Here is a 12,099-nt window from a genome sequence, read left to right on the forward strand (position 1 = left end):
ACCTGTGGGCTATGCAGAACACATGAAAGAAACGTATGAGAATATGGAACTGTTGCTGAAGCACGTCCAGTATAGCAGGTACAACTGGAATATCTGTACAGATCTTAAAGCCGTTGCTGTATTACTAGGACTGCAGCTCGGCTGTACAAAGTGCTGTTGTTTCATCTGTGAATGGGACAGCCGTGCCAAAGAGTCGTACTATTCTCGACAGAACTGGCCACTCCATAAAAAGTTAGTTCCAGGACAGAAAAATGTGGCACATGAATCACTTGTTGACCCGGCAAAGATATTTTTGCCTCCTCTTCACATAAAACTGGGACTCATGAAGAATTTCATGAAAGCACTGAACAAGGAAGGCAAATGTTTTCGTTATTTAAGACAGATGTTCCCAAGAATAACTGACGCCAAGATCAAAGAGGGCATTTTTGTTGGTCCCCAGATCAGACATGTTATGAGTGACAAGCGGTTTGAAGATCTGTTAGTTGGGCCGGAAAAATTGCCTGGAAAGCCTTCAGAGATGTTGTTGACAATTTTCTGGGCAATTAGAGCCCCAAACTACATTCAGCTGGTAGACAAACTTCTCAAAGCATACAAGACAATGAAGTGCAACATGTCACTCAAGATTCATTTCCTCCACTCACACTTGGACTTCTTCCCTGCAAATCTTTGTGCTATCAGTGACAAACATGGTGAAAAGTCTCACCAGGACATTGCTACGATGGAGAAACGATACCAGGGCAACTGGAATCCGTCAATGCTTGCTGACTACTGTTGGACACTGCAATGTGATGCACCAGACATTGAATACAAAAGAAAACCGGGAGCAAAACACTTTTATTTCTGTTGAATTTAATAGCTTTTGTGAAACATAAACGTGACTAAATACGTTATTGTCAGTAAACATTTAAATGTCTACTTCTCCGAGTTCCTACGTGATGCAGTAAAACCACTTTTCAGGAAGCAAGACTTTTCAGAAAAATTGTTGTGCTGTGTTACACAAAGAGATGTATGTAAGGTTGATTTGTGAGTTTAAGTTGAGCCAGCATGAATAATTAGCCTACAATGGACTGTCAACCTGCCTTAGCTTCCTTGCTAGAACCCAGTACTAGTGTTTGATTGGTACTAAAAGTTTGACCTCGGTATTGATACTAGCTTTTGGACCTAAGTACTCATAACAAAACAGTTCCAAACGAAATAATGGATAACTCCAAATCCCCAGTCTTACTCTGCACAATTTCTCATTTGCCTGGTGTGCAGCCTGATTGTGCCAAACTATGCTCCGCTTCCTTCTGGATAGCTATGAAGTTCTGATCACATTTGGGGATGTGAATCGGGATATGGTTGCTATGAAGTCCTGATTATGTCAAAGCAAAAGCGAGGAATGCAGAGTCCCATTCGCATCACAGAAACAAGGAGGGGAAGTCCCTGTGAAGTTCTGATAGCATTGAAACATGCAGTTTGAATTTCACCAAAGTCCCAATTGTGTTGAAGCCTTAAGTGGGGGAGGGGCCTGTAAATTTCTGATTGTGATGAAGTGTTTGCGTTTTGAGAAAAAAGCTGACGTTTTCTTCAAGTACTGAAAATCCCGAATTGCTGGTGCTGCACCATTTTAAAACTTGGGCTTTTCAGAACGTTCCCAGTACTGGTGTGCCGTGTAACCCTACCTAATATTATGTAGATTACACTGCAACCCTGTATTAGAGTAAGAGAGGTCAAAAAATTCTGAAATACGAAGTCGTGAATGAATGACTTGTACTTAAAATTTTTCGTTTATCTAAAAGCCAGAATCATGGATTGCTTTTAGCATTCTTCCAGTATTGTTATAGATGGAACTTATTTGTCTGCTGGGGAAATTTTGCAATTCTTGATTTCTTTGTAAAACACCAGAGTGTTTATTGTAGAGATGTTCACTTTGTTCTCAGAGATTGGTTTGGTGTATTGTAGGAGATGACTGAAGAAGAAAAAAAAATGATCAAGCATCTTGAAAAATGTGATTTTGCAGAAATGCACAAATATTTTGTGGAAAAATCAGAAGAAAGGAAGGCGTTACCAAAGGAAAAGAAGCAGGTAATTTTAGGGTAAAATATTGAAATATTTTTTAATAAATGTTTTTCTGATAAAATGATTTTTTTCTCTTTTACTTATTCAAAGTGTTGTTTTGTTTAAATAGGAGCTAAAGGCAGAACAGGAGAAAGTGCAGAAAGAATTTGGTTATTGTATACTCGATGGGCACAAAGAAAAAATTGGAAATTTTAAAATTGAACCCCCAGGACTGTTCAGGGGTCGTGGAGACCACCCTAAAATGGGAATGCTTAAACGGAGAATCATGCCAGAAGATGTTATAATAAACTGCAGCAAGTAAGGGAGTTGCATGTTTGTTTTAATCTAAGAGTGAGGTAGTGTGTCGTAAAAGATACTATTGGGACTTGTACCGAATCCATTCTTCATGTACAACTAAACATAAGCAATGCCTGTTTAATACTCAGGTTGTTGGCTGCATACATATATAGACTATTTGTTTACAGTATGCTTTATTGTAAAAAAAAAAAAAAAATTAAAGTATGTCTTCAAATGTTTGATCGCTTTCCCTGTACAGGAAGGGATGTGATGAGATTGCGTAATTGGTCAGGTTGTACTGCATGCCTATACATTGTGGCAGACGGCCGGGGCCCTTGCCCGGCCTGGATTCCTCCACGCTGGGAGGAGCAGGGGAGCAAGCGTGGCCAGAGCATTAATTGCCCTGGAGCGCTAGATGGCAGCCCCCCTGGGTTGCATCGGTGCTTAGGACTCTCACAAGGCTCCATGGGAGTTGGAGTTTGGTACAGCCCTGTTGGGGTCCATGGGTGCTGCAGCAACTGCTGAGCCCACACGGGCAGTTCTTCTGCCACACCTGGAAGTGCTGCCGGAAGTAGGTAATCAAACACCTGGAGCACTTACGGGTGCCTTATATATGGGGCCAGCAGACACTACTTGGTGAGCCAGAGTTGGGAGGAGAAGAGAAAAAGGAAATAGACAAAAAAGAATTGTGTGCTGAACTGTGCTTAGGACTGTGCTTGACTTGTGGGGATGAGGGAAGCTGTTTCCCACAAGGAAAAGAAAAATAAAAATCATGTGTGTTTTGAACTTGGACTTACTGCGTCTGTCTGTGTCGGGTAATGTGGCTGGCATTCCCCCTGTTGGTGCCACAATATAAATAGGTGATAGAAGAGTAGGTGATTCTACAGTTTATCACTAGATGATTGCTGGATCTTTATCTGTTAATTCTAGAGCCATTAGTATTCCTGTAGTTAATGTGTCCCCTTTCCAGTAACTCCAAACACATTGATCGTGGCTGACCCACCATTTATTGTATTAGGTGTTTTCCTATCTGTATTTCTCAAGAGATGTATCCTGTTAAAACTTTTAAGTTTGTGCTGACCTGGCCTATGGAGAAAAGTTCTTATTATTTGTTTCCGTTTCATGCTGTACTTAATTCTAAAACTTTATTTCTTCTTTTCTCAGACCTGACATTGTGGTTTTGTGTACTTTTTTTGAAAATTGTTTTTACTGATTAGAAGCACAAAAGATGGCAGTGCTGTCATTTCGTATAAAGTCAATGTTATTGATTTAAGACTTTCAAGGGCTACAAACTTGGGATCTAGAGGTGATTTAGGCAAAAGTCATTGTTTCTAAGGGCCTACCTTAAATACTGTAGGTCTGTTTGTTAAAAAGTAAAAAGTAACGGAATATAATGGCATCCAGGTTATGTCAGAGAGACTGAGAGATGAAGCAGCATTTAAAGGATAAGTTTGTATTTTTCAAGTCTAAGCTGTTTCTTCACAATTATGGTATATACTAATTTGCCTCATGAAATCTCAATTTAAAGTAAAGCTTATTTTATGCTTTTTTAAAGATAACTATCCTGCTCTTGCATTTTATAATGGAGACTATGGCTACTGGGGATGTCAGCCTATAATAAGCCTTAAATCCTACTGAATACATCCCATTTTTCATGGTAAAATTATCAAGTATGGATCCACATCTTCAGATTACACATGTATTGCAATACAGCATATACATGTTTTAAGAAGGGGGGAAATAGTAAACTATTGTTAAGAGATTCTAGCTTTGTGACAACCTTCTTATTCACTTTGTAAAGTCTTCAGCGAACGCAGTGATTGCTACTCAATGCTGATGCCCAGATATGAATTACGATCTTTTACTGTGTAGAAAACTAGATAGATAGATAGATAGATACTTTATTAATCCCAGGGGGAAATTCACTAGACATAATAACTGAAAAAAACACACTATTGCTTATATTCTTTAACTGTGTGGGAGCTTATTTTGTTATTCTGCAAAGGTGTTGCCTGCTTTTGCCGTTAGTAATGCATGCATATGCTTCGATGATGGAGAATACTGAGCATGTGTGTGGTATTCTGTCAGGTTGAGCACTGTTTAGGAAAAAATAATCCTATGAGCGTGCATCTGTCTGGTGTTACAGCCATGGTAGGGAATAGCTGCTAAAGAAACAGAATTTTGGAAGGAAAGTAGGTGTAAGTAAGGGTAGGTGGTTTTTTCTAGACTGCCACTTTCAGTGAACAAGTAATGTGCGGTTACTTCAAAAAAATAGCACCAAGAATATGTGATAAAATTATTATTTCCAGTTTAATTTTATTGTCACAAGCATGCCTTAGAAATATGGAAGGCACGTTCTCTTGAATCAAAACCTTTTGCTACTTCAGAATGGACATATTTGGTATGTTTTAAAGTTCCCTCACCACCAGTGCTGGAACACCAGAATGCAAAACACGGGAGTAGGCTAGTTATTATTTAAAAATGTATAAAATGCATTTCTCTTTAGAATGCAGTCTTGTGCAGCAAATTAATAAATACAATGACTGTGAAGGATGGCACGGTGGCGCAGTGGGTAGCGCTGCTGCCTCACAGTTAGGAGACCCGGGTTCGCTTCCCGGGACCTCCCTGTGTGGAATTTGCATGTTCTCCCCGTGTCAGCATGGATTTCCTCCAGGTACTCCGGTTTCCTCCCACAGTCCAAAGACATGCAGGTGAGGTGCATTGGCGATTCTAAATTGTGCTTGGTGTTGGTGTGTGTGTGCCCTGCGGTGGGCTGGCGCCCTGCCCGGGGTTTGTTTCCTGCTTTGTGCTCTATGTTGGCTGGGATTGGCTCCAGCAGACCCCGTGACCCTGTAGTTAGGATATAGCGGGTTGGATAATGGATAGATAGAGGACTGTGAAGAAATAATTTGACTTGAAAAATACTGAACATATCCTTTAAGCTATCACTAAATTCACATTAAAATACATATCAAGTTGTTGAAGTGAAATGATGATTTTATAACTTTGATTTGGCAGAGATTCAGGCATCCCAAAGCCCCCACCTGGTCATAAATGGAAAGAGGTCCGGCATGATAACACAGTGACTTGGCTTGCTTCATGGACAGAGAATATCCAGGGAGCTATCAAATACATTATGTTAAATTCAAGTTCTAAGCTTAAGGTTAGTAGATGGTTTTGTGAAAATAATGCATATTCGTTTGTGGTCAGTTTTTCTGGAGGCACGAATAAACATTTACCTTTTTTGTTATTATTCTGAAAGTTAATAATTAGTATGGTGAGTTAAAATTAGAAGTTGTTGTGGAGGCAAGTTGTAAAGAGGAGACTACATGTAAAAAAAATAAATTTACTTGTAAAAAATATATATATAAGTTACACCTGTCAACCTGTCCTCAGTTGTGAAGCACTTGTTAAAAGAGTTAAATCATAACTGCTAGGATCAATTCCTCATTGTAATATTATACTGAAAATCATCAGCTGAAGATGGCCAATTAAGAAATAAATATTAATTTGTCGTGTGACAATACATAAATAGCTGACAAAAGGTAAGCATAAAGTCAGAGAAGAATCATTTCCCCCAGTTACTGGTGACTACTGAAACTTTATAACCACTGTTGAGAATTAAATTAGTAGATAATGTTGGTAAATTTTGACCTTCATCACCACTATCATGTATACATCTGTAGTACAGCTATTGCTGAACCAATCCACAGTGCCTTGCAGAAGCATTCAGACCTTTCACCAATTTTTATAAATCTACTGAATAAAAAATCCTACACTAATATTTGTTCTCTGTAATATTTTTATTTCAATTTTGAGATTCAAAATTACTTCATTTATTTATTTTCTATGTTATAGTAAGAATTGATTAAAGGTATAAATACTTCTGCAAAGTACCATTTTTGTCAGGCTCATAGACATGTCAGTCCTTACCTTTTGAGAATTCTTAAATGTAGAACAAGTCTTGCTTACTTGTTTGCAGTGCGGTTTCATTGGTAGTCTGGTTATCTGGTTTTAAATAGAGGCTGTCACTTTATTGCTTTTTCTAATATTTCATTGCTTATACTATCTGCAGTTGTCTGTGTATATTACACATTTACTTAAACCTAGCATCTGTCTTCTGTTAATCTATGCTGCAATGAAAAATTAGTAGCTAGTGTCTCAAACATTTCTCATTTAGACAATAGAGTGCTGACTATAATTTATTAAAGACCTGTAGTCTTAAAACAACTCTCTATGATTTTCCAGGCTGAGGGGAATTTTTTTTCTCAAGAGCTTGTTAGGAATTTGATTTCATTTTAATAACATCATGGGTGGAATTGGTCAGAATACTGCATAGTAGGGTTTGTGTAGATTGGGTTATAATGGAGAGTTGACTAAATACTTGCTTTAACTTGGAAGAGTCAATTGTGATTGAGAGTTGAAGCAGCTTTATTTACATCTGAATAATGCATATTTGTTATGACTTTATAAGCCTCTGATCTCAGGTTTGTGTGCATCTCCAAAAGAAAAGATGGTTGTATCTAAAATGTAAGTGTCCGATGTACATCTGACTGACTTGTACTTGTTAATGGTCCCTAAAATGTTTTTTATATCTAACAAGCAGCCAAGAACATGAACTTTGTTATATTACCGTATATAGAAATGTGTCACCCTAGTTCATTAGACAGTTTGGCTTTCAGAGTGGGCAAGTGAAATAATTTTAAGATTGTTACTTTTTGTGATGTTTTATTTATGGAGCTTTTAGGTAAATAATCCAGGGCCTGCAAAATAAGCGTTTAAAGTTTAAAAATAAGGTAGAAGAACTTTCAATGAAAGCCATGCATGCGCCTTGAGAAAACAGAAATTGTTTAATTAACAAATATGTGATTTAACTATACATATGATGTTCGCGTGTTAATGTTAGCTACTATAAATAGCACACATAACTTTAAGGAATATTTTTTGTAATGATACTAAAACATATGCACAGATAGTTAGACAGTGGCTTTGTTGGATCAAAGCATATGAAAACTTGCTTTTGCAATAACTATGAGCAAGCCTTGCTCATCATAGCTATTGTTTAACAGCAAGCATTTTAGCCATTAAAACTAGATGTTAGATGTAAAAATAAATGAGATTGAGGACACAAGACATGAAACATTGCTGTTTACATCTTTGTTTATTTCATGAGCTGTTGAGCAGCAACTCAAGTTGTTATGCACCCTAAAAAAGAGAGAGAATTTAAGACCTTCCATTTTGGAATTACAAGTTTAATCAAAGTCTGGTCGGCATCAGAAGTATCTAAAATTCATGCAAATAAAATTTGCAAAAAGTAGTCTTGTATACACTTTTCTGAAAATTGTAAAGAAACAGATGAAAAAGATTATTCATGGGATTTATTCTTGACTTCTAAAGAAGTAGGGGTAGTAATCAAAGTAAATAACTTTGGATATAAAATCAGACTAATTTTTTCAATGATTTGCATGCAGGATACTTTATAGAATCTCAATACACTGTACTTGTTTTGGATGTACTGTACTGTGTTTTTATTGATTCTGCATGGAAAACTGGCTGATTTGATACTGTATGCTTTGAGATGTAACCAGTGAACAGGCTACTAGTAGTTTGAAGAAAAACAAATTTTAAATTATTTTGATGATTTGAGTTTTTCTTAAATATTGTTTAGTAAAAAGATTTTTAGTTAAATATAAATGCAGTTTCTTTATAGAAACACCTTTACTTTATATGGGGTCATTTAATATAATGTATGTATGTATGTATGTATGTATGTGTATATATGTGTAGATATATGTTTAGAAATATATAATATATATATAATGTTTAGAAATTATTTTTAATTGGTTAATTTTGGAGTGACATGGACCAGGTGCTGTATGCTGAGTTAAACCCTGTTTTATACTAAATGTAGCCAAGGTAAGACTCATCATCTGAGATTATCAAACTGGATTAAGCTGATTGTATACTTAATGCTGAAATATTGATTGTAAGCGTTGGGAAAATAATTTATTGACTCTACAAATTTTAGGGAGAAAAAGACTGGCAAAAGTTTGAAACTGCACGCAAGCTGAAAGATGTTGTGGATTCCATTCGCTTGCAGTATCGAACAGATTGGAAATCCTATGAAATGAAGAAAAGACAGAGAGGAGTTGCACTTTACTTTATAGACAAGGTACTTGGCATGGCATTATAAATTATTTTGAAGACCTGCTAGCTTTCACATAAAAATATGCTGTCTTTTATTATTCTGACCTCTGTCTTGAAAGTTCTTAGTTCTTTAGGGATAGAAGTAGAAAAAAAGGCTTTTTTATTTTTATAAAGTTTTCTTTGCTTCATCTTTAATATCGGACTTATCAGGTTCATTATGTATTGACCTACTCTCACACCATAAGCTTAATACATACACACTTGGCCCTATCTACTTGCACACTGATTTATACGTGATACCTTCGCAGCCATTCACTTCTCAGTACATTACAAAGGAACTTGCCTGCTCCAGCATGAACAACCAAGATGCTAAGGAATGACACACTCCGTCCTCTAGAATAACCTAGACAATGGAGGCAAATACACCTTGGTTAATGCCACTCTCCAAGTAACGATGTGTTATTACCATTTGTGTTGCTCTTTATTGGAGGTGTACCAATCATTCTAACCTAAGATTAGAATGTGAGATATACACTTAAGATAATATAAAATAGAAATTTAAAAACATTTTCTTTGACAAAGTTTCAAATGTAATAATACAGACAAGTGCACCATTTTTTAAATTTCTTTTTCTTGAAACGATTGGTTCTTTTGTAAATGATACAGTATATGATGATAATATAGAATGATTGTATTATCGTTGTAACTAAATGGCAATGTCTCAATTTTCTGTCTGTCCTCAGCTAGCTCTCAGAGCAGGTAATGAGAAGGAAGAAGGTGAGACAGCAGACACTGTTGGCTGCTGCTCTTTGAGGGTGGAGCATATTAAACTTCATGAGAAGCTTGATGGGAAAGAGTATGTTGTAGAATTTGACTTCCTTGGAAAGGATTCCATTCGTTACTATAACAAAGTGCCTGTGGAGAAAGCGGTAAACTAGCCCTTTGTGTGTCTTTTTTTTTTTTTTTTTTGTGTTGGCAACAGATATTTTTTGTGCGACAATGTGATGCTAAATATTATGTTTTAAACTATACAAGCTTGGGCATTGAATTCCAAATCAAGAAGTTACCAGCTGAGCTGCCTTTTTCCTGCTCTCATGCTCTGATGCTTTACCACTACAAAGCACCTGCTTTCTCAGAATTATTAGTTTTATAATACATTTCTGACCATTTCTGCCATCAGAAAACGAAAAACATTTTAACTATTAATATAATATTGATGAAATTATCCAAAACATTTTACTAGTGATATTTGTAAATGAATACATTGTGTCTGATTCTTTCAGTAAATGTCCTTGTTAATATATTGTTTGATGCCGCATGAGTTCTTCGTTTGTATAGCAGTAGCCTCCTTAGTGTTACATTTTTATTGAGGAAAAACTTTAAAAAGCATTACATTTTTTGGCTTGGAAGAATTATATATTTATTAAGTCTGATCTTTCCTCTGTAAAATGTGCAAAACACTAAAAGGACAAAGTCAGAAGTGTAGAAAGTATAATACAAATAATCTTCTTCTTCTTTTGGCTGCTCCCATTAGGGGTTACCACAGCAGATCATCTTCTTCCATATCTTTCTGTCCTCTGCATCTTGTTCTGTTATACCCACCACCTGCATTTCATCTCTCACCACATCCATAAACCTTCTCTTAGGCCTTCCTCTTCCCTGGCAGCTCTATCCTTATCATCCTTCTCCCAATATACTCAGCATCTCTCCTCTGCACATGTCCAAACCAACGCAATCTAACCTCTCTGACTTTGTCTCCCAACCATCCAACTTGAGCTGACCCTCTAATGTACTCATTTCTAATCCTGTCCATGCTTGTCACACCCAGTGCAAATCTTAGCATCTTTAAGTCTACTACCTCCAGCTCTGTCTCCTGCTTTCTGGTCAGTGCCACCATCTCCAACTCATATAGCATAGCTGGTCTCACTACCGTCCTGTAGACTAGTGATGTGTCGTTCGCGAACGAGCCGGCTCTAAGAGCCGATGCTTTGAAGCGAACGAGAGGAGCCAATGCCCGTTGAGCAGAGCCGAAGCTTCAGTGGCTCCTGCTCAGCTCTGCTGAAAATCCATTCGGCAGGGGCGGGAATTTATTTATACAGGCACACAGAACATTGGCTCATAATGCCGGTTCGTTCACGAACGACACATCGGACTAGGATCGTACCATTATGTGAAAGAATAAAGGGGGGCAGCGAAGACAGCGAGTGTTGGAACAGGCCAGGTGCGCTCTGTGTACCTGTCACTGTGACAGACGAGGAGCCAGATTTAAATGCAAGCGCATCGTGAAGAAAAAAAGAGAGAAGAATTGAGTGAAAGCCGAAAAAGAAGCAGCATCTGGCTGCATTTCAGTGATATTGGAGACTGCAAAGCTAAGTGCAGAATTTGTAATATGAAAATATCCGTTAGAGCAGGGTCAACAACAAACCTGCACAGACCTATAAGAACCACCCACCCATCTGTGCAACTGGAGGAGAACGTGCCCTCTCTCCTGCCATCCACTGACTCTGGAAAAGAGCCAAGTACTTCTGCTGCAGCATCCACTGTCTTACCGAAAACTGCAGGTATAACACGGTCTTCAGTTCAAACCAAAATAAGCACATTTATTCCAAAACAAATGACGCCAAACAAATAAGTGTAGATGAGGAGCTGGCTAAAATGATAACTAGCGACTTTTAACCATTTTCCATTGTGGAGGACAGAGGATTTACAACTTTTGTACAGGCCTTAAACCCCATGTATGTTCTCCCTAGCAGAAAAACTTTGTCCCAAACAATTATTCCATAACTATATATCTGAGGATGGTGTACAACACTGTGCTTTCAGAAACCACTGCTCTGGAAAAAAAAAAGTACCATTTAATAACAAGAGCTGTGGATGAGGCATTTCAAAGAATAAGTGCAGCAGCAGCAAGATGCAACCCCAGCAGCCTGTCTGCTCCTCCATCAGATGGCCAAGAGGAAGAAATTGGAGCAGGGGCATGTTCACAGGAACCACAAGCTTCTGCTGTGTGGAGGCTCTTTGACGAAAGAGCAACAGGAGACACTGCAAAGAGAAATCCCACAGCTGATGCTATGCTGGAGTTGAGGTCCTATCTTGAGGAGCCCCTCATCCAAAGAGCTGAAGACCCACTGAGCTGGTGGGAGGCCAAGGCTGCAGTCTACCCACGCCTGGTTAAGGCAATGGTAGGAATAATTTGCATTGTCGCTACATCGGTCCCCTAAGAAAGAGTCTTCTCAAAAACAGGACATATAATCACGGAGAGGAGAAATCGCATCAGCCCACATAAGCTGTGGCATCTGGCATTTCTGAATGCCAACCTGGCCTAAAAACTTTTATTCAAAGAGTCATAGTGTGGTGGTGTTGTTGAGTTTGGCCTTTAATTGGTTTGTTGTGTTTGCTGTGGTTTTGTGTTAAGTTGTTCATTTAAAGCTTTTATTAAAATGTTAAACAAAAGTAACTGTGTATTTATTGTAATGAAAAAAGGCATAAAATACGTAATGTCTGAAAACAATGAATAAGAAATTGCTTAGGCTATACACAAACCATTCATAATTGCTTAATTAGGCTAAAATATAAGCATCCAAGTGATACTAAACGAAGAGCCGGCTCTTTAAA

At 37.8% G+C, this 12,099-nt stretch overlaps 1 protein-coding gene across 3 annotated transcripts in view; it reads left to right on the forward strand.

Moving 5' to 3' along the window:
* Nucleotides 1-12,099, forward strand: part of LOC114653743 (DNA topoisomerase 1-like) — a 57,680-nt gene that overhangs the window by 26,601 nt on the left and 18,980 nt on the right. For all 3 annotated transcript variants that reach the window (XM_028804236.2, XM_028804239.2, XM_028804238.2), the window contains 5 exons: nucleotides 1,945-2,067; nucleotides 2,171-2,358; nucleotides 5,356-5,500; nucleotides 8,366-8,509; nucleotides 9,228-9,413. In XM_028804236.2, coding sequence (XP_028660069.1) covers nucleotides 1,945-2,067; nucleotides 2,171-2,358; nucleotides 5,356-5,500; nucleotides 8,366-8,509; nucleotides 9,228-9,413 — 786 coding nt within the window. The remainder of the gene's footprint in view (nucleotides 1-1,944; nucleotides 2,068-2,170; nucleotides 2,359-5,355; nucleotides 5,501-8,365; nucleotides 8,510-9,227; nucleotides 9,414-12,099) is intronic.

This window comes from Erpetoichthys calabaricus, chromosome 6 (genome assembly GCF_900747795.2).
Source record: "Erpetoichthys calabaricus chromosome 6, fErpCal1.3, whole genome shotgun sequence".
Taxonomy (NCBI): Eukaryota; Metazoa; Chordata; class Cladistia; order Polypteriformes; family Polypteridae; genus Erpetoichthys; species Erpetoichthys calabaricus.